Source organism: Phalaenopsis equestris, unplaced genomic scaffold, assembly GCF_001263595.1.
Source record: "Phalaenopsis equestris unplaced genomic scaffold, ASM126359v1 Scaffold001013, whole genome shotgun sequence".
Classification (NCBI taxonomy): domain Eukaryota; kingdom Viridiplantae; phylum Streptophyta; class Magnoliopsida; order Asparagales; family Orchidaceae; genus Phalaenopsis; species Phalaenopsis equestris.
This window is the reverse complement of record NW_018165452.1, coordinates 846,640-870,440: the sequence shown is the minus strand read 5'-3', so window position 1 is coordinate 870,440 and position 23,801 is coordinate 846,640. Positions and strand designations below refer to the sequence as shown.

At 36.9% G+C, this 23,801-nt stretch overlaps 2 protein-coding genes across 2 annotated transcripts in view; one reads left to right on the top strand and one right to left on the bottom strand.

Moving 5' to 3' along the window:
• The first annotated feature begins 2,627 nt into the window (after positions 1 to 2,627).
• Positions 2,628 to 4,067, top strand: LOC110032717 (pentatricopeptide repeat-containing protein At2g15980). The gene has a single exon (XM_020736442.1). The coding sequence runs from the start codon at positions 2,628 to 2,630 to the stop codon at positions 4,065 to 4,067; it is 1,440 nt and encodes a 479-aa protein (XP_020592101.1).
• A 1,990-nt stretch (positions 4,068 to 6,057) lies between these two features.
• LOC110032723 (CASP-like protein 5C1) overlaps positions 6,058 to 23,801 on the bottom strand; it is a 25,419-nt gene continuing 7,675 nt past the window's right edge. The window contains exons 2-3 of the mRNA XM_020736451.1: positions 6,809 to 6,941; positions 6,058 to 6,455 (exon numbers count right to left, since the gene is read on the bottom strand). Coding sequence (XP_020592110.1) covers positions 6,261 to 6,455; positions 6,809 to 6,941 — 328 coding nt within the window. The 3' untranslated portion in view covers positions 6,058 to 6,260. The remainder of the gene's footprint in view (positions 6,456 to 6,808; positions 6,942 to 23,801) is intronic.

Genomic DNA, 23,801 nt, shown 5'->3' with positions numbered 1-23,801 from the left:
CGTATAATATTAGTTTCCTTGCGCTATATATAAGTCCATGCAAATTCTCTCCCAATCCATAAGTAGGGCTAGTAATGATTTGATTTTAAGCCGAGTTGGGATCAGTTTGAAAATAGCTCGAATAAATTTAGTGTGTCTCGATATGGGCTTGTGGCTCGTTATATTCAATTTCAAGTCAAACAGGTTTGAAATAGGATCGAGTTCGATCAGGCTCAAAATTGAAACGAGCTCGTTAAAATTGAGTTATTTGGATCACTTTCAACTCGGAATCAGCTCGATCCGACTCAAAATTGAAATTAATTGGTTGAAATTGAGTTATTTGGATCAATTCTAGTTCAAAATCGGCTTGAAATTGGCTTGATACTTGTCATATTCAATTTTACTTGGCAATATATATATATATATATATATATATTATAAAAAAGAAAATACCACTAGATGATACATGTATGGCTCCAAATCGGCTCGACAAAGTTTCGGCTCATAGATCAGCTAGTTTATTTCAATCTAATCTCGATCCGAGCTAAATTTCAGATCGATTATCGAGCAATTAACGATCTTCGTCACAGCCCAATCCATAAGAGCCTCCCAACAAAACTGAGGGCGAGAGTGAACATACATGTTAATTGAGCCGAGCATTACCGATACAAAAGAATATCAAATTTATTTCTGATGATATTGTATACAACATTATTTGTCAAGTTAGTTTCTTAGAATAATCCAATAACTATTCAAAAGGCAATTAAAATACTATTTTGAGATTGAACATTTTATTGCAATCGATCATTATAGTAATTAGGGCAACTACGTCATGTGGCAATTTAGACATACATAATAAATCATAAAATTTAGTCTTATTGCTAAAAAGCCTTGAGAATATTTTCTAAATCGCAAGCTAGTAGCATTGATAACCTTTAGCTCGCACTGTTAGCGCTAGAGCTCGATATTTCCCGCTCCCGTTCGCGAAGAGTCGCGCCTCCCGCCTCTTTAGTGGCTCGCCCACCGCTCCCGCCTTCCTATGTTGTGAAACTTAACATCCCTTCGCTCCCTCCTGATCGTGATAAAAAGGCTTCGAACGACTCTCCTTCAGTTTCAAAGAAATCACGGTTGGTTTTCTTCTTCGGTTTCCTCGGGATAGAGGAAGGAAGATGCAAGAAGTAGTTCCTTGCGGTGAATGAAGAAAAAAGAAGAAGAAGAAGATTGTTCTCCCGTGGCTTCTTCTTGGTGGCTTGTGGCAGAAGAGAGATTGGGTTTATTTCTCTTGTAAGTTTATCTTCTTCGATGTATCTCGGTGTATCTCGGTGTAGAGAGAGAAGAACAGAGAGAGAAGAAGAGAGAGCAACGAAGTGAGAGTGAGAGATTCCTCTTGTAAGTCGAGGTGATCAACTGGTGTAAATTCCTCAAATAGTAAAATCTTCTGCAACTCCGTGGACGTAGGCAATTTGTCGAACCACGTAAATATGTTCATTCCGCAGCGTTACTGTTTTCTGGTGTGAATTTCTCTTTCTATTTTTGCTTCGTCGATCGTTCACCTTTTTTATTAATATATATATACCACATCAACTCATATATATCTAGATCTCACAACAACACGCACTATGTGGTATGTTTAACAGTGTGATGTGATTCACACCGTCCTCCGCACATTCTTCATCCTCACGTAATATGATGTATTTTAGGATTTATTTGGGGTAGTATTTTTTTTTTTTTGGTGCGTTGTGTTTTGAAAAACACTGATTACCTGCTTGGGTTCGACATCACGGCCTACGTTTCTTCGCGATTTTATTACGACGCTACCCTGGGTAACACCTCCTGGTGACCTACTCTCCCCACTCTCACGTTTCTTCTACCCTAAGGTAACACATCTCTTGCTTGTCCCTCTCGCTAATCTCTCCGACAGAGACGAGCATATGAAAAAAAAAAAGGAATAAAAATGTAAGATTTTCATAGATTCCTCCAAAAAAAAAAAATAATACACATACATCTTACAGTTATATTCAGTAAAAAAATTTATGGCTCAAACATTAAAAAAATGTAGATCTAATTATCTAACCAACAAAATAAATAAAACAAAGATTTACATGCATACCACTAAATTCTTATGCATTTACCTATCTAACATCTGAACTAAAATTTTTACATATATACATCATTAACTTATGCATGAAAATATGTATTTCACTTTTAAAAAATTAAAATATTGATATTTTTAATGTGATGCAAAAAATGAGAATGGTACAAAGGTAAACAGTTAGAAATTGGATGCTATGTAAATTATCAATGCCCCAAAAAACCAAAAAGTTCCATTCTATCAAAATTTAATCACAAAAAAATTTAAAATTGTTGTCTTATTTCAAAACAGAATGAGATACATAATCAATTGATCAAATTTATACCCTTAAATTAAATTTATAGAATTTTAATTACAAATCCTCGCCTCTTTTTTTCCGCCTTATTTCAAAGCACGAAAAAAATATTATTTCAGGAGTACTCATGCATCAATACTACAATAAAAATGTATTATGTGTCATATATATAATGATCACATCATAATACCACCAGGAGGCAACTCATTGGAGCCTGAGGTAATATTTTCTCCGCTACAATTCCCAGTTTCATACACTCCAATGGCAATACGATCCCAAACCCGCCCGCATCGCCCGCTTCCTTCCCTCTCCCTCTTCCCCTCTTTCTCCTCGTCGCCGGAAGTTCCCAGCATTTCCGGCGACGGCGAAGGCGAAGGCACCGCCGACGACACTCTTGTTTCCGCCGCCGTCTCCATCCTCCGTTCCCACCGCAGCCGCTCCCGCTGGAACTTCCTCAAATCCATCCTCCCTTCATCCGGCATCTCCCCCTCCGAATCCTCCTCCATCATCCTCCAGCTCCGCAATAACCCCCACCTCGCCCTCCGCTTCTTCCTCTGGACCCGCGATTGCTCCCTCTGCAACCATACCCTCTCCTCCTATTCCACCATCATCCACATCCTCGCCCGCTCCCGCCTCCGATCCGCCGCGCTCTCTCTACTCCGCTCCGTCATCCGCTCCAATCCCAACACTCCCGCTTCCTCCCTCCTCCAAACCCTAGCCCTCACCTATCGCCCCTGCGACTCCGCTCCCTTCGTCTTCGACCTCCTCATCCAAGCATATCTCCATTCCCACAACCTTGACCCCGCTCTCTCCGTCCTCCGCTCCCTCCGCTCACGCAGCATCCACCCCCTCACCTCCACCGCTAACTCCCTCCTCCGAGCCGCCGCGAAGCTTCGCGGATCCACCGCCACCCTCAGTCTCTACCGCGAGCTCGTCGAAACATTTCGCCCTAATTCGCAAACATTCAACACGCTTCTCCTCTCGCTTTACCGCGACGGGAGGACGGAATTGAACGGAGAGATTCTAAGGGAGATGGATCGATTCGAATGCCGTCCTAACGCGTTCACCTATAGCATTCAAATGGCGGGGTGCTCCGACGTAGCCGAAGCGCGGAGGTTATGGGAAGAAATGGCGGAGAAAGGGATCAAACATGACACTACTGCGTACAATACTCTGATAAAAGATTACTGCGAGGCCGGTGAGGTCGAGAAGGGGGAGGAACTTTACCGTGAGATGGTGATGGAAGGATTGGAAGCCACCGGGACGACGTCGGAGCTTCTAATCAAAGGCCATTGTCGAGCCGGCAATGTCGAAGCAGCGATGCTGGTGTACGAGGAGATGAAGAGGAAGGGACTTGGGCCGGAGGCGGAGGTTGTGGATGAGATGCTCGATGAAATGTGTGAGAAGGGAATGGTTGATGAAGGGCTTAGGGTTTTGAGAGGTGAGATTGGGAGGAAGGATGGGGTTGTGATGGGGAGTAGGAGGAGGAGCTATAAGGCGGTAATAAAGGGGTTTTGTGAAGCTGGAAGGATGAAGGAGGCGATGAAGCTGCAGGCGGAGATGGCGGGGAAATGGATGGAAGCTGATGCGGGGGTTTATGAAGCGTTTGTTCGTGGGTATGAGAAGGCGGGGCAGTTTGAAATGGCTGAGAAGTTGAGAAAAGAAATGGGCCAACTGCAGCTGGGGGAAGAAGACTGTTGAAATGTATGCTGGAGGATTTCTGTGATATGGATTATGAAAATTTAGATGTTAGATGTGTAAATACACGATTCTTAAGTGCTATGGATGTAAATTCCCCCTATATTATTTGATGATATTTAGATTTTTTATATCATGAGTTTACTCTTGTCTTTGTGAACAAGTGGATCATTAACAAGGAAGAGTGCTCATTATTGCGCTTTAACAATGCAAATGACGATATATAATCTGTTTGGGGGAGTTGCAGCTTATTGATAATCTACTGATAAACAATTGATCTGGATGAGCTGCGGATCAATAGCTGATCTGGATAAGCTGACTGACTGTTTGGTTTCAGTTGTTGGAAAACAGTTGTTTTGTAGCAGTTTTTGGATAAATAATCAATTTGTCTCTGTGCAGTAAGATTATTTGTAGCAGAACTGTCTAAGCAATATATTTGATGATCGAGAAGCCAAAAAGGAGTTCGGAATAGTACAAAAAATAAAATACAAACCTTAACAATGAGTACTAATATTGATAAGTAAAAAAAAACTATTAAAATTACTATTAAAACTATGGCAATGTTTAGATGAACTTTAGCAACTGTTTGGATTATAATTTATAGAATAATAAAACCATCAAGCTAATCAAATTCAATGAATATGGTCAGTTGTTCAGCAATCAACAATGCAAACCAAATGAATCGCTACACCTATCTCCCGCCAACAAAGAGCAGCTCCAGAAAAATGAATTCTCTATCCAAGGAGTTTGAATCAAGTATTTGAGTCACATATTTATTGAAAAGCAAAGAAAAAAAGGACTTATTTCCAGACAGAAACATCAAACAACAGATTCACAAGAAAAGAAACCTTTATGCATAGAGATCTTTCTCAAGATTTTTCTTTTTTTTGGCTCCTAAGGGCTGTTTGACCCCTGCCGAGAAGGAGAGGAGAAGAGAAAAAAAAAAAGTTCTTACCGGGGAGAGAAGGGTTAGGCTAAGGTTTGTTGTGTGAAGGCCTTCTGCTGAATGGGAGGGAGTGTCCAGCTAAGGCTTTCAGGTTGGGCCGAAGGAGCGGCTAAGGCAGATGAGGGCGATATATCATCCCACGGCCGCTTTTTTAATTAAAATCAAACATAGTTTTGGGATAAGCAAACCAGACATGATAAACAAACGGCACGGCAGTGTTTTCAAAACGCCGCTCGCAGCTATAAACTACTCCAAATGGGCCCGTAATCAGCAAAGCTGCAAAGCACACAGTTAACTGTCTTCCAAAATTATCAATAAATATTACTATTTACAAAATTACCATCAAATTGGAAGGATTTTTCAAATTTCACTAAAATATTAACATACCCAATAAAATCCTAAATATAACGTCTTTTTTTAAAAAATTTTTATTAAATTTTCAATAGTTTGATTTTGATATGCCTAAATATAATGGTTTGATAGTTTAAAAAAATGGATTATAGTTTCGTAAATAGCAATATTTCTGGTACTATGTATGTAATTATTTTTTTTATTACTTTTTTTATAATAATTTTTTAACTGTAATCATACGCTTTTGAAATCAATTAACACACGTGCATTATCGCCCAATACTGCGGGTTTTATGAAATCTAGATTGATAAGCATTATCCTTCCAAAGATGGGAGAGATTCCGAACCATAAAAATACAATATTAGCGTACAAAATAACAGGCTAAAAGGTCTGGGCTGTTTTGTATGTATATATATATATATATATGTATTTCACTTTATAGAAGTTTGAATGTCAAATTAGAAATAAGTTAAAGTCAGGGCCGTTATATTTGGTGCATTAATCTATCTGTAAAGTACATACAGCTTCGTTGAAAAATCAAATCTAACCAAAAAAAAGAAAGAAAAAGAATGCCAATCCATTTTTACCAAACAAAACAGCATTCAACTCCATAGAATATTACTCAATGATTACCAGGTTTATAACAGATCCAAAGTAAAAACCAGCGTTAATACCTCGACTTAAATAAATGAACTTTAATCACACTGTACCTCTTACTGTACATTTTGGAAGAGAAAAAGGAAATTGCTAAAAAAACCTTTTTAACACTTGGATGAGAAACAACATTTGAATTCAACAGTGGATTTTATATACAAAGTAAATTCTCAAATCTGATCAATGATCGAGAAATTATTCAATTAATTCAATAAATAGAAGAGAGGAAGTTAGAACAGAATCACTCACAAAGATGCCACTTGCCATAGGTTGAAGAGGAAAGAGGCTGCAGTTAGAACCCAAGAGAGGAAAGCCATTGCAGCAGAAATCTGGTATCGCCCGCAATATTTAGGAGGGCAGTAAGAGTCATTTATATGGACAAGCAAATCCACTACGCCGGCGGTTGCACAAGCAGCTGCCAATGAGAGTAGTGATAAAGACTGCAAAAAATTGGGAGGAAATGACATCATGACTGTTAATCTTTTGAGATAATTACATTATTCACATACTCAGCACTCGAAACATTGCTATTTACAAAAATAGCATCCATGTGAATTTTTTGAAATCCCAAACCAAAGCGTTTACTCGTGCCGCCACGAGCAAACCATTGACCAATGAGAATTTGATAAAGATTTGGTTGAGATTTTATTGTGAATTTTGATAATTGAGTGAGAATTTAAAAAATGGATGAAATAGGGTGCTAGATTTGAAAATAGCAATGTTTTGAGTGCTAATTCTTTTTACTAAGAGAAAAGTTGGCATCGCATAGCAAAGGCATAAAGAAGATCGATACCCAGTCTCCTAGAACCACAATCACCATAACTCCGGGAAGGCGAAGACGGCAACTAACGAAAATTGAGTATACGTCGACAATTGCCAGTGTTGCGCTCCACGGGATCAACAAGCCCATGATAGTGACTAGAAAACTGCCAGAGCAAGAAAAATTAAATAAGAAAAAACTTGAGATTATTGTATGGAAGATATTACTTCAATCAAGCAACAAATTTGATTTGGAGAGTATACATGAGCTGAAGGAAAATCAAGCAAAAATTTTAAATCTATATTTATATGTCTGCTCTCTCAGACTTTGGCTTTGTTGAAGGAGGAGGAAATGAAATGAAATGAAACTTTCGCGAGTTGCTATTTGAAGATTTAACCCTATTATTCCCAAGTATCTTGAAAATGATAATTTTTGTTGGATCATATTGTTGTATTAGAGGCTTTAATTGTATTAGAGGGTAAATTGGTCATATGTGTTTTTTGATTAGTGTGTCATAATGCTTTCTTATATAAATGAGGGATGATGACTTCTTTTGAGAAGTGAGTTGTAACCCTACTTTTTCCTGACCGCCTTTTTTTTTCTCTCCACATGTGATAGTGGAAGCTCCCTCCTCATAGACAGGTGGATTTGCACTGAACCACGTAAATCTCACCATGTTCGTTTGATTGTTTGTTGTGTGATATTGTTTTCCACATTGTTGACACAACAATTAGTATCATAGATTTTGGTTCGTTCTGGGTGCCGACAACAACTGCATTACATGAGGTTTCGCGATCTTAGCAGTCTGAGGAACGATATGTGATCTGATTCGGCGTGGCGTGTTAGCAAGGAGCTATCCGATGCCGCACATTTTGGCAGAAGAGGGTGGCAAATCCAACAAGAGGTGGTCCGATGGAAATGGCGCATCAGGCAAGTCTAATGCAGGAAGAGTTGCACAGGTTCAACCTAATTCGTCAACCGACAGGCAACACCTGACGAGAGTTCAAAAGGGAATCTTTTTTTTTTTTTGCATTTAAAGGAATATTCCTGATTTCCTGATAAATCGTACTCCTGCATAGCTAGCAAAGGAATATGGGAAGAATCTTTGATTTCTAATAGTCGGAATATTCCTTTAGAATCATAGCATACATCAATTATCAACAATAGCACCGCATCTAGTCTTCAAAATCCACCATGGCGTTTGAAAAGATAGCTATTTATCAGTTGGTTACACATACTATCAAGATCAATATGACGAAATTTGATGACAAAGAAAATTTTGGTTTGTGACGATGCGAGATGATGGGCGCGATGTGATCTTTGATATGGAGGAGTTTCTTAATGATGATGAACGGTATATAGAAATATCAAATAGAATGGTTGAAAATAGACTACAGTGTTTGTGGCTTGATCCGAAATTGCTCGACTCGGAGAATCAAATATCTGGTGATGATGGAGAATTTGCAAGAAAATTATAGAGAAAGCTAGAGAACAAATATCTATCTCACGAAAAACATGACAAAATATCTTCAAATGAAGGGTCGACTCTACAAGTTTCAAATGAGATGTGTGATTACTATTGATGAGCACTTGGATGACTTCACAAAGTTGTTACAGATTTGTTAAAGTTGAATGAAAATATTGGAGAAGAAGACAGGACAATTTTTCTGTTGAATTCGCTCTTTGTTGAGTACAAAAACTTCACAATGACACTCATTCAAGAAAAAAAATGTCTTGAATAATGATGAAGTGACTACGACGCTATTGAATCACAAGTTTCGTCAAAGGGACAAGGAAGGCACAAACATGGAGCCTGCTAAGGCACTTGTACTCCAACGTGACAAATCTGAGAAGAAGAAGAAGAGTTGGACAAAGAAATGTGGTTGGGACGATATTTCTTAGTTTGGTGGGCGAAGTCTTGAAAATATCAGTGTATTTTCTGTTTAAAAATTGTTCATTGAAAGAAAGATTATTCGAAGCTGAAGGAAAAAGGAAAATGGATTTTCCCCTGAGTTGAAAATCAATCTTATTGTGGAGAGGTACGACGAGACAGATTTAAATGTATCATTATTTATAGTTTCTCACAGTCTATATACACATGATTTGTGTTGAATTCAAGACACGGGTGCTACCTATCACATTTTTCATCATCGAGAATAGTTTGTACATACAAGAAGTTCGATAGCGGAGTTGTGACTATGGGCAACGATCAAATTTGTCGTACTATTGGTCTGGGGAGCGTCTTTATCAGAATACATGATGACACTATGAGGGAGCTGACTGATGTTAGACATATTCCAAATATCAGGAAGATTTTATTGTCATTTGGGGTCTTAGAAGTCAAAAGCTACAAGGTAATTATTGAGGCAGGAGTTCTGAGAATATGTCGTGGAACACTGAATTTTTATGCAGAGAGTTCGTCATCACAACTTTTACTATTTTCAAGGTAGTACAATGATTGGAATGGTGGTTGTTGTTGATGATGCTCCTGATGTCACTATGTTGTGGAATATGCGGCTAGCTCATGCTAGAAAAGTTTCACTTCAGACCTTGGTGAAGCAAGGAATGATCAAAGGAGCGAGCACTTACAAGCTTGATTTATGTGAAAAATGTGTTTTGAACAAAAAAGAACGAGTATACTTTAGTACTGTCACATGGTATTTTAACGAAAGTTTGCATAACTGTTTGGGGTCCGACAAAGACGACATCATTCGACGGACGAAGATCTTTATGTCTTTCATCGATGATTACTTCAGATATGTTTGAGTGTACACATGAAGCACAATAGCAAGGTGTTGGAGATTTTCATAACTTGGAATCAGTAGACTTAAACTCTGATTGGTAAAAAGATTTGTGTAATAGATCAGACAACGAGAATGAATACACATCGTATGTATTCTTGCAAGTGTGCCAGAAATTTGGGATAAAACATCATTTCACTTTCGAGAGACACCACAACAGAACGAGGTGGTAGAGGGATAAATAAGACTTTAGTTAAGAAATTTCAATGTATGTTGTCCAATGCTGAGTTTGATAGAGTCAATTGAGTTGGGGCTATAGACTATGTACATAACTTGGTGAACCATCTGTCTTCTGCGGCTATTGGAAAGAAGATCCCAAAGGAGATGTGGTTGTGGCATTTTGCTAGAAATTATGATCACAAGAGAATTTTTCAGCGTCCAACTTGCTCCACATGCAGAATGATAAACTAAAACTATGTGCAGAGAATGTGATATTCAATGGCTTCAAGCATAGTTTTTAAAGGGTTTCAAGTTGTATGATCAGTCAGATAGGAAGATCTTCTTCATTAGTAGAGTTGTTACCATTTTTGAGGCAAGCTTGTTGAAGCCTCGAGAAATGAAACAGGTAAAGAGTTCTACTAGAACCATAGATATATAACAAAAGTTGGAGTTTGATGAGTTCATCCACTTCTACTCAAGTACCTAACAAAGTTGCAATTCGGGAGGTACTTATTGGCAGTGCTCAAGAGAAGTTGGAAGAAGATGCCAAGAATGAGGTTCCTGCTTAGGAATCGCTATGTACAGGACTAGACATCAGAATATCCCAAAACCAGCTTGGTTGAGGGATCATATTGTATTTGCACTTTCGATCACGGAGACTAAAATCCTTTGTCACTACAAGGAAGATGCAGAGAGCTCGGATGGTGATATTTGGAGAGGGGCGATGAATGAAGAGATGGAGTCTCTTCAGAAGAATGCTACTTTGAGGTTGGTGAAACTTCATACAAGAAGAAAAGTTATTAGATGCAAATGGGTGTATGCAAAAAAGAAGGATCACATGGAGTTGATGTGTGGTACAAGATAAGATTACTGACAAAAGGCTTTGCGCAATGAGAAGGTATTTACTATGATGAAGTGTTCTCCCCAGTAGTCAAGCATCTCTAGATCCTTGTTCTCTTGGCACTTCTAACATAGTACTGTCGAATTTTGGAGCAATGTGATATGAAAACTACTCTCCTACATGAGAATTTGCAAGAGAAGATCTATATGTTAAAACCGTCTGAATATGGAGCTATAAAAGACTTGATTTGCGGACTAGACAAATCTTTGTATGGGTTAAAGCAGTTACCATGATAATGTTATAAAAAATATGTTCAATTCATGATAGTAGTACACGATGTGCTATTAAGATTATTGTGTACATTTTAAAAGGTAAGTTAATAGTGAGTTCATTTACTTATTTCTATATGTTAATGGCATCAATTGCATCTATTAGTTAGATTGAGGTTATAGGATAAAAAATCAACTGTCCAAACATTTCGATATGTGTATATATAGGAGGATCAACCTGCTTATTTATTAGAGAAAATTTGGGAATCCCCCTAACTAGTTTAATTCTCGTCTTATTTATGTTTATGTCAGAATTATTTCCTATGTTTAGGCTAAATATATTTGATAAGATTGTAAATTATAAGGAACTGTTTCCTGTATATGTAACCTTATATTTAAAAATTTGGAATAAGAATTTGGAGAATTTCATCCCAAGTTTTTTTTCAAAATGTATTAGATTTGTATGTGAAAGAAAAAGAACATTGCAAAGAAATAAAAATAAGTCTAGAAAATAGAAGTTGCACTACATTATTTGCAAATCTTCATACATGTAGATTTCTACGCTAGGTATTGAAACCTCGACACAATATTTCAGGAAGGTAGTAACTAAAACTAGATCGAGAGAATTAAGAAAATTAAAAAAATTTGTAGCTGGCAATCCAATAACAAAACTAACATACTTAGATAAGTTGAATCTAGACCTAGTCTTTGATAGAAAAAGGTAGAATACATAATTGACTGCATTCTCCCCCAATTTTGGACAAAATAAGTTCAATAATCCCAGCTTCTCAATCAACTTCCCAAATGCTAGCTTGAATAATCCTCAAATTCCTTTGACCAACCTCAAAATTTGACATATAGCCCACATATGATATAGACAAGCATAATGCATATTAGTGTTCTCTAAGCTTCAGATTGAAAATTATGGGAGTATCCGCAAGTTTAAACCATAATATCCCCATCTCTAATAAAAGTGTTGGGAGATATGAATTGTGAAAACCAATTCAAGAGATCCAAAGCAAAATTTTGAATAAAAGCTCACAAAACAAGAAAACCACATAAAACACAAGATTTGACATGGAAGTACCCGAAAACGAGAAAAAATAACCCAACCAAACCACATTAAAAATTCACTATGAAGAAATTAGTAAAGTCCTACGAATTACATCACACTAAAGCCTCTCCACAATTTGAAAACTCCAAGACACTCTTCTCCTTTCTGTAACACAAGAGAGAATCAAAATCTATTTCTTCCAATCAACAAAACTCAAACTTTAAGTGAAAAACTGCCAAAAGTCGGTTACTGACGTCGTGACGCCACAATAGTGGTGTTGCAGTGTCGTTATTCTTGGGTTCTAAACCTAGATTGGGCGCGGCGACACTGTTTTCCAGGAGCTGGGGAGTTGTTGGCTTGGCCTTGGGGTGCTATAGGTAAGGCGTCAAGGCACTCTGTACGGGGAAAAAAAAAATTTGTGGGTAGCATCTCCGAATCCAATACATGGGACGGTTCCTTCGTACCCCCAACAAACTCATCATCAAGCTTAATTGGTAAATTTAAGGGCTCTGAATAAATAATTGATTAGCACAATCAGACTCCACATGATAATAAAAAGATCTAAACATACTTCCTTTCAGAATAAGCAATACCACTTCTGCTCCTTGCTACTTTCAAACCAAGAAAGCATCTCAACAAACTTAGATTTTTTATCTAAAACTATGCTTTATGGAAATTTTTTAGTCCTTTCCATTCCTACAATATCATCGCTAGACAAGATTATATCATCAACATTGATATAAGGATTGCAACCTTACCCTATTTATGTATACAAATTAAAATATAATCAGATTGACCTTGTTAGCACCATTTATATTGAATTGTCTTCGTGAATTTCCCAAACCAAATTCATGGAACTTATTTTAGCCCATAATGAGATTTACTAAGCTTACAAACTTTTCCATAAACTTAAGCCTCATCAATAATCAATGGTAATCCATATAAATTTCTTACTTCAACTTACTAATCAAAAACAAAAAACATCAAATTATTGAAGTTTCCAATAGAAGTTTCCCGCAAGGAACGAGAACTTGAATGGCGTTTAATCTAGCCTGTAGTAAAAGCATTTTCTAATAGTCAATTCCATAGTTTTAAAAAGAGTAGTTTGCCATTAATCATACTTTATGATACTCGATAGAACCAACTGGCTGATATTTTCTTTTGACATTTCCCGACACAGGTTTTATTATTCTCCAATGCTAACATTGCTTTTTTTACTGCATTTCTTCACTCTATCATTACTAATGCCTCTTATGTAATCATTGGAAGATCCTCCAAAGACAGATTAGCAACAAGAGCTTAAAAAGACAATGATAGGTGACTAAACAACAAAGTTAGAGATTAGTTGCTAAGCACAATATCATGCTCCTTTATTGAGATCTATAAGAATGTCATGGTGTCGGTGATACTACTCATAGCAACATAAAGACAACATGAATAGATAATGCACCTTCTATTACTAACTTGCAAGGCACTAATTCATAATTTATCCTCTAACTAAGAGTGTGTTTGTTTCAGCTATAGTTATATGAAATCTCAGTACAAAAATTGTTGTGGAAAATCTGTTGTTTAAAAGCTATGTGCTCCAGAAGCAGTTAGTCTATTTGAAAAATACAGTTTTCAAAGTGTTGTCTATGTACAAATGTCTGAAATACCCCCTCTGAATTATATAGGATTTATAGTTTTATAGATATATGTAATTCTAATATTTAACTATATTATTTAAACAAGCAGAAATACAAAAGTAAACTCAAAGTTAAATTGTAGAATCAAGAGTTGCAAGTGATAATGAGAAAGAGAAAAAGATCAACAAGCATATAATGATTTGACCATCTAATGAACCTGTTTAATCTGGTTTAAACAAGAATCTTTTTATTTGTGCCTGTATGATAGCATATAAAGGAATACTGATTGTTATTAATTATGATTAATAGCTATATTGACAAAATTATATAAGTTATGGGCATTTATATTCATACCACCCAATTCTTATGAATTACATATATCAAACATAAACTTTATTTTTTACATTTATATCATCCAAATCATTCATATCACGTCAAAAATATAATCATTTCAATTTTAAAAAATGAAATATATCTTTCATGTATAATTAAGGTGACATATATGTAAAAATTAAATTTGGGTATTCAATATGTAAATATATAAGTGGTATGTATTGAAATCTAATGCCACATTAGCATCGAGACGGCTGATTGGACTTAAATTAACATTTTTTTTAATTTTATTTTGCAAAATTATATTTTAATCTAATCTTTGTTGACCTCATTTTGAGGTCATTACTCTTTTCTTTATGATCCTAGGATCTAGCTCTAGGGGTTTCTATTAACTATCTTAGAAAACTAGTATTGGAATCCATTCCCTTAGAAATTCCTGCTACTTCATATTTTTCTTGTGATGTCTCATATTGATGATCTCAAAACCATCGTATTATGGTCGAGTGGTAAAAGACTATGTGGAGACTCAGGAGAAGTTCCTAATAGGATCTCAAGCCCTAAGAAAAACCTCTTCAGGACTTCATTATCACGCACGCACACAAAATGCACAAAATTCACTGAGTTGCGCAATGTCGGACCAAAATTGAGCTTAAAGAATGGGTAAAAATGCAAACTTCTTCGGACGACCTCCAATGATGAAATGAACTGCGCCAACGCGTCCAGAACACCAATTTTAGTTAGGAAAGACACTCATATTGTCATAATTTTGCACACGAGCAAATTGCACGCAAATCGATGAATTCGTCAAAACGACCTCCTCCGACGAAACGAACCACGTCAACGCGTTCGGAACGTCAGAATTACCTAAAAAGAACATTCACTTTGGCTATGATTTAACGTACGAATCAAATTTTATTTTTGGGAAATATTATATATTTTATATACTTTTATATTTATATCATTATTTATAATAAAATTTTTAATCCTAAACCTTATTTACACCCTACCCACACACTTAGTTCTTCGTTTGACCCATCTCGCGGCTCTATCAGCCGCAATAGCGTCCCTCTCATGCGAGCCCTAGATCTCGCGAGCTATCCACGCGACGATCCTTCCCTCTCTCTCAACTCTTCTCCTTCCTCGCGTGGCCGCTTGACCTCTCGACTCTCCAATCGTGGGAGCTCGGCTGGCTGACCCTTCTTCTTCTCGAGGCTTTACTTTCTCCTCCTTTATGGTGACGATTCACTCCCGTTATTTGATTTGACCGTCTTACGGTGGTAGGTGTCGGATCCCCCCTTCATCTCTACCTATAAAAAGCTTCCTAAAGTACTATTTTGGGTTGTTGAAAATTTTGAGAGGGAAAGGAAGGCTAAGATTATTTTGCTAGTTGTTGTTTAAGGCTCTTAGGGGGAGGCTCTGCCGAAATTCTTTCTTGTTTCTTGGCTAGGTTCTTGTGTGGCTAGGTTCTTGTGTGCTGGAGTGTTCATTGGTTGATGTTTCTCGAAGCTTTTAGAAAGAGGGTTTCTGTAGGAGGTGTTTTCTTGAATCTGTCGTACAGTTTTATTTTGAGTCTGCATTAAGAGGTATTTCTCTTCTTTCTTCTAATCTGCACCATTTCGGATGACATCTAAAAGTATTCATTTTCTCCTCTAAAGCATGTGAAGATAAGGTTTAGGCCTGTTTTAAGATCTAGTCGTGGATACTTGCTAGAATCAGTAAAAATGAAGCATAATATGGATATTTTTCTCTTCTTCTGCTAAAAAATGCATGACAGATAGAATTTTGGAACATTATGATTGTTGCCATGAGATGATAATTGCCTATTTGAGATACATGCTAAATGAAATGTTGGTTCAACTTGACTCTTAAGCTTTTTATTATTATCACCCATGTTCAAATATATGTTGGAATTCACATATGCTTATTCGTTCTCTGTCCCTGTTCAAAGTATATGATGGATGCAAATTTTGGGTTTTAAGAATTTGTGGAATCTGATTCTTGGTGGCTCTGTTTTGGCCCATTTGATGGGCTCGATTTTAGCTTCTTTTGGATTAAACGTTAGCTGGAAATTTTGCCCTGTTTTGACCCATTTAATAAGCTTTGTTTTGGTTTCTTTTGGATTAAAAGCTAGTTAGAAATTCTGCCCTGTTTTGCCCATTTGGTGGGCTCTGTTTGGCTTGAGGTTTGGGCCCGGTTTTGCATGAGATTTGGCTTGATATGCTCCCTTTGCTGAGCTCAATTTAACTATCATAATTCTTTATGTTGCTCCTGTGTTGGGCTCGGTTTGCTCCTATGCTGGGTTCGATTTTGGCTCTTTTGGGTTGAACTCACGCTGGAAATGCTGATTTTTTTCCCCATTTGGTGGGTGTGGTTTTGACTTAAATTATATTCTTTTCTTTAGCCTTTATGTTGAGTTTAATTTGGTTTGAGAGAAGGAATCGGTTTGGCTCAAAAATTTCTCTGTTATTGGCTCTCTTTTGTTGGGTATAGTTGAGCTAAAATTGTATTCTGATTTACCCTTGTGTTGGGCTCGGTTTGCCCCCTGTGTTGGGCTCGGTTTACCCCTGTGTTGGGCTCGGGTTGTCTCCCTTTTGGGGTTTCTCCTTTTGGGGTTTTGTTTTGGCTGGAAATCTTTTCTATTTTAGCCCCTTTGTTGGGCTCGATTTAGCCCTTTCACTGGGATCAGTTTGACTGGAGGTTCTCTGGATAACGTTCCTCCTGAGATTTTTATTGGTAATCAAGTTTGTTATCCTAAAATTTATGATTTCAATATCACTTCTATATGGGAATGTTTGATATAAATGAATCAATTCACTATCATGTCTTGTTCAATAAAATGACTTCAATCTAGATAGTTTATGGGAGTTTGTCCATTCACTCTCTTAGTATATCAAAGGGGCATAATAACAATGCTGTGGTGGTTTTCCCTTGCTGCCCTTACCCGTGAGCATCCTAGTTGGTTTTGCTTTTGTCCTGTTTGGCTGTTCTCTGTTGCCCCTATTCAAAGAGTGTTGGAATCTGTTTGGATCTTAAAGAATTTAATTTCAGATGCTTGTTTTTATCTCCTGATATTTCCTCTATTCAAATATATGTTGAAGCTTGTTTTAATACTTTAAGAAGCCTATTTTGTGGTTCAATTTTGGCTCCCTATCATGGATGTCTCTGTTGAAACATATGAAGGTCATTTTATTTGATTTTTGGGGCTTTGTGTTGCTCCCCTTGGTTGTTCCTGGCCGTGAACCTCCATGTCTCGGATTCTTTGATTCTCTGTTGCTTGTTCCTACCCGAGAGCATCTAATTGTGATTTCCCTTATATTGGGCTCGGTTTACCCTTTTGGTTTCTATCCCTGCTTGAGTAGGAGTTAATAACTTCTCTGGATGTTCCTGGCTGTCATTTCTTGTAGTATTATTCTGTTCTGTTTAAATGTTTCTTGTTGCTCGGGTGATGAATATTTGGCTGAATGTGTTATTTTGGGGCTGAATTGAGTCTTTTATGTTGTGTTGACCTGTGATCCTATTATAGTTTTAATTCGGGCTCGACTGGCCCTCCTTGGTGCCTTTGCCCGTGAGCTTGATGGTTGATTCACTCTCTATGATCTTGGTTCCTCCTTAGTGCCTTGACCCGTGAGTTGAACCTGGTCGGGCTTCTCCTGTTATCCCTACTCGTGAGCCCATTTTGGGTGGTTCTCCTTGCAGCCCCGGCCAGGAGTGTTTATGTGCGATCCTTTGGAAGAAGTGGGGTTACGTGGCATGGGAACTCTTTTTAATTTAATGCGAAATTGAATATTTTGATGTTGGTAACATAAAAATTTGTCAATTCTTAATGTTTAAAAGAATTCAAAATGTTCTTTTGCAAGGAACGACTTGTTAAATGTTTGGAAAGGAAACCCTTTTTGGGTTGATCCATTTATAAACATTGAGAAAATGATATCCTTCTTGGATTGATTCAAGGATCTTGGGCTCTCTTTTTCAGGTCTTTTTGTCACAGTTTTGAGGGTTGTTCCACCATTCATTCTCTCGATCTTTTGGGTGAATCAATTTCTACTCTCTCTCATCCCCATTTTTATTCTTTTTTCCTTACTTCTTGGTTCAGTTTTCAGTGTTTATGTCTAACACATAAGTGATCATATATAGTTTTTTGCTATATATGAAACCATCAAGCAAGATCGCAAGTAGATCGATTTTGTTTTGGGGCTTAGGGCAATGATGACAAAGGCACACCGGTGATAGAGCAGAATGATATTTTATCTTACGACATCAGGACCCAATCCTGGGACCCGATAAATTGTAGGATAACAGTATCATTCACCGACACAAGGCTAGCGGGAGACCCGTATCTTCTTAGGTTGTTGGCGGTCCTACGCTTATCTTACGACATCAGGACCCAATCCTGGGACCCGATAAATTGTAGGATAACAGTAACATTCACCGACACAAGGCTAGCGGGAGACCCGTATCTTCTTAGGTTGTTGGCGGTCCTACGCCCAATGGTGTAATCGACTCATGGACAACTATACTTTTCAAAACTGATAAGAACAGACATGATAAGAACATATACAATATTTATAAAAATATTTTCATTACAAAATTGATACAGTTTCTTTTTTGTATGCCTGAAATCCATGTGCATGTTAAAATATAAATTTTAAATGTGTTACAACTTGGTTGTCCATTTTTTGATTATCGATATTGGGCTAAGGAGTACCCTCCTAAGCTAAGTTTAGTAGAACACCATTCTAGTTGAGTGGAGGGCTCTATACATCCGGATGACCGATAGTAGCCTTCGACGTCCCTCGAGTACAAATATATTATATTTGAGCCTAGCCCCGACCAAGTGCTTGCAGTCCCCTCTTTTCGGATTTTTTGTATGTTTTATCGGAATTTTTGGGCAAAACACTCGTGGTCCCTTTTCCAGGATCTTCCCGAGATTTTGATAATTTTATTGGAATTATCATTTGTCGATTTTCCTGAGTTTCCGTCGTGGGTCGTTTGTCGTTTTTTTCGAGTTTTCTAAGCAATGTTTCTTTTGTTTATACAGTGTATGCTAGCTCGCTTAAAGGAGCAGCAGGCCTCTCAGATATACATGTTGGATTTACATTACAACATTTTAGTTCACAACATACTGTATTGTTCTTTCTCTTCTATGCCGCACATTCTACTGTTCTTTTCTTGTCATACTGCATATTTTATTATTTTGTTACACATTATACCTTAGTGTAGGAAAACCTAATAATTACATGTACCCTTTAAAACTAATATCAAACCCGAAGATGCTACGACGAGGAGCTTGGAGCGAACACCGTGGGCAACACGACGAGGACACTCAGAAGAGCAGCATCAAAACAAATTCACATCACTAATCACTTTCCTTGGTTTAAATAACAACCCACAGGATTTCGAGGTGGTTTGCCTAGCGCAGCGTAAACCCTCACATATCACCTTTAGGCTTTTGCACAACCCTGTTATGCAATTAATGCAATTATACAACCCTGTTATGCAATTATAAGTCCTAACACTTTAGGATTCCGAAATTACTGTATGGTACAGTGTAAATTCTCTTATTTTTTTAGGTCATTTGCAAGATCAAATATCGTGCAAATATAAGTCCTAAATTTTAAATAAGTTGCAAGATAAAACATTAAACAACATCACTTCGAAGACATAAAGCCAAACAATAGGATACTTGGGAGGTCACCGGGGTTCTCCCTGAATCTGTGATATCCCCTACTCTTTGCTCCTTTGGATTCTTTAAAATAATTGTTCCTATTTGGGTCATTCCCATTTGATTTTCCATTGTCCAATTTTGGAAACCTAAACTTTGAAATCTAGAAGGTAAAACCACTGATCTTAATCGAGAGTTTTCTTAAGTGACCCTGGTCATTTAAGATGTGTCATTTAAGATCTGGTCATTTAAGATGTAATTAACTATAGGGGTTTGCCTCTATTGGGGCTTGCCTCTATAGGGAACTTGGAACTCAGGTAAAATAAACTATATCTAATCCTCATATTAGGTATGGGAACTTGTTGGTCTCATATAAAATATTTCGCAGACCAAACGAATGTCACAAATTCTTTAGTTTATGTAATTGAGCCTACTACAAGTGATATGTTTATTCTTCGGGATAAGTGTATTACTTGTGGTATCGTGCGTAGTCATCCAAACTATCTAAAATGTGAGACTCGTTTGGTCCGTTTGGTCTCTCGTTTGGTCTCATCTATTTCAATAATTAAAATATTACTCTCAAAAATCATATTTACATCAAAACTATTTTCATATTTTTCAAAATAACGGCCGACAATCTTAGTTTTAAAATTTCTTGGAGCTTGAACAGTCAATGTTTTTAAAAATGGTTTTTAAAAAGCCCTTTTCCTTTATCAAAATTTATGGGGTCACTATTATTTGGCATTTCCTCTGAACACCTTGCGTGGATAAAACTGAAATCCAAAAAAATCGAATAGCGGACACAGGACCTCATCTGCGGTCGCAAAGTCGAGTTTTCTGCTCCGCGAAGAACAAACTGTTCTGGATTGAACATGCAATAAAATGACGCGAAATGCGGTTAAACCGTAAACATGGTTTGAAAAGTCAAAACAAACAAACCCCAAGTAATTTTATTCATTCCAAGAATCAATTTAATGATCACCCAAAATCTAAAATTCTATAAAAATAGCCAAGTGTATAAAATTTCAAATCATAATAAAACTTGACATACCTTAACTTGTTGGGGTATAGGTTAAACCTCTACAAGCAAAAGGAACAGAAGATTGAAGCACAATAACAGAAGCATTTTATATATATTCACTGAATTGATTGATACATTTTATCGTCGCTACTACAAATTATTTATGGATATTAAAACCCTAATTCATCACCCTCTTTCTCTCTCTCTCTCTCTCTCTAAATAAATAAAGGGAAACGAAAAAAGAAAAATAAAACCTCCAAACACCCTTAATAAAATAACGTAAATATTAGATACATTTCAGTGGTTCCCCTCAACACTTCCAGACCCTATGGCGATCATACCGGCAAGGGTTGACATATGGCTAAATCTATGAAATGCATTTTCCTCACAAAGAAAAAAATTAGGCTCAACAACTCTACAAATCAGAAGTAAAAATAAAGCCCAACATGTCTTACTTGAAATGTTTCAATCATTTTTATAAAACTAATGAATAAGCAAATAAAACACACAAAAAAAGGATAGAGATCAACTTCAATGAAAGAACTAGACCTCACAACAGAAGAAGTTATTCATAACTATGAAGTGCTCAGAGAAGACACATTAAGAAAGAAAAGTAAAATATTATTTCAAAATCCAATGAACTTTATAAATTATAGCATACAAAGGAGCAAAAATAAGCAACTACAGAAAATCTGTAGAAAAATACTCAAAATAACATGCTTTAATCCATCGTTTTTGAATTCCAATAATAAAAATCTTTTTTATAAACTTGAATTCCCAAATTGCCAAAACGACCATAACAAAATAAAAAATATATTCTCAAAATAATAAGCGCCTAAAAGTCCTACTCCAACTTCAACAATTACCGGAACTCATAATCCTAGGGTTGTAGCAATTGAGGGAATGTAGCGGGACTATAGCATGCATGAGGTAACGGGACATAGTAAGAAAGCTAATAGCAGTGGCAAAAGCGAAAGATGGAAACAACAGAAGCTGAAAGCAAGGCAACAACGCTAATCTAACAGAAAAACAAAAGGTTTTAATCAGCACGTAGCAACAATGAAGAGGCAACAAATATACAAACTATGGCTTGTACATCAATCTACCCGGTCTAGAAAATTTTAGCTCCTATAAATCAAGCATTTAATATTTTTCTATTAAGCTTGGGAAAAACTATTCAGTATCCTACAAGATAATCCATGAATCATCCAAGGCACAAAAAAACTGTAATATCCACCATCAGTAGTGAACATAATCCCTACATATAAGTTAGCTGTTAGAACAAAACATGTAAATTTATCTAGTAAAGTGTTCGCTTTAAATTCAAAAGGGAAGAAAAGAGAAAAAATTATAAGGTAGTTAACAAGTTGATTAAATAAGTCATGTCAAATGCATTTAACATAAAATTTATATTGAAGAAAAGACTAATGCAAGTACTTCCGAGAATTTCCAATTTTGTGAGTGTTTCTCAATACAATATAAAAGAGAGCTGCCAAAATAAACCTCCACAAATCAATTTGGATCAAAGATTCGGCTCATTCCATCAAAAAAGTTATTAGCACAACCTGAATTATATAGAACATCATCTTTATGGATGGATTTTTGCCCTAATCTTATGGTCCACGGTGAAAGATTTGATGGATGATTATTCAAATCTGAATTGATCATGCATATAAAAAATAACAACTCTTTATCAGCAATGCTCCATAGAATGAAGAACTGATGAACGCAGAGAAAGAAGGGTTTTTGAGTCTGTATAATTTCTCAATTGAAATTTTCTACATAAAGACACAAAGAAATGTTCATTTAGAATGAGAAAATACATTTTTAATCATGAACTCTGCTTTTGTATTTGCAATGACTTGTAAGGTTAATATTTTGGGACGGATGCACTTGTTGTGAAATAGTTAAAATAAAAAAAAATGCAAAAAATGTTAGCTAGAGTTCATCAAGGCATCTAAATTGGGATTTGCAATACCGGCATGAGAGTATCAAATCCACACGCACTCAGATTTTGTGATTTTTAACCAGATTCACAAGTTTTCTTACAATTAGATGTATCCAGCGCCTTTCTTCACAATGATTTTTAGTAAACAATTTACATGTGTAAACCGCCAAGATATATTGATGAACACAAACCAAATCATGTATGTCTGCTACGGAAGGCCATCTACGATATCAAGCAATCGCCGCGCCAATGGTTCAGCAACATCACAGGTCATTTACTTCAAGTAAGCTTCTACAAAAGTTAAGCCGACCCCTCTCTCCTCATATATCATCACAACACAACCCCCTATTTATCTAATACTCTACCTTGACGACATCTTGGTCACCGGCACCAATGGCAAAGACATGCACAGCATGATGGCAGCTCTCAAAAACAAATTTTCTTCTTGGGGTCGCACCCCGCCTTTTCTCGGCATCAACATTTTACATACCACAACATGTCTGTTCCTCAACCAAACTCACTATGCCTCTGAAATCCTCACTAAAGCATATATGAATGATTGCAAATCAACGCCCAACCCAATGGCATCTCATCGAAATCTCACCCCCGAGCTTCAACAACAATTTGCGAAACTGCCTCTCTACCGACATCTCAATGAATTCTTACAATATTTAACCATCACACAACCGAATATTAACTTAGCAGTAAATATTCTCTCACAACACCTTCAGCAGCCCCTCTAAATGCACTTCCAACAACTTAAAAGCCTCTTTTGATACAACAAAGGAACAATTTACTTTGGCCTTCCCATTCAGCCAGGATCACTCACTTTTCACAAATACTCCGATTCCGGCTAGGCAAGCGACACGGTGGATCGCCGCTCCATTACAGCGACCTTCCTTGGGAACACTCTAATACCCTGGCAAGTGAAGAAACCTAGCTACCACCGACGTCATATGGTTGTGAAAACCTCTCCATTACTTCCAAGTCACGACCACCTCTCCTACAATAATTCATTGAAATAACACTTCAACAATAGCAATATGTCACGCCCCGCCAATATTATGATATGATGGAGTATTCTAGAAGATGGAGGCCTAAAGAACAACCTAGAAGAATCTAGAATATGTATGTACATAAGAATAGTGTAGAACTATCTAGAAGCTAGAATATTATATTGTAAAGTTCTCATTGGAGAATAGTCTCACATTGGCAATATGTAAGGCCAAAGTCATGGAGGGAGCTATAAATAAGTGTCCCTTTCCTCATTCTAAGGCATGAAAGGTTTCAAGCTTTCAAGCTTTGTAATCTCT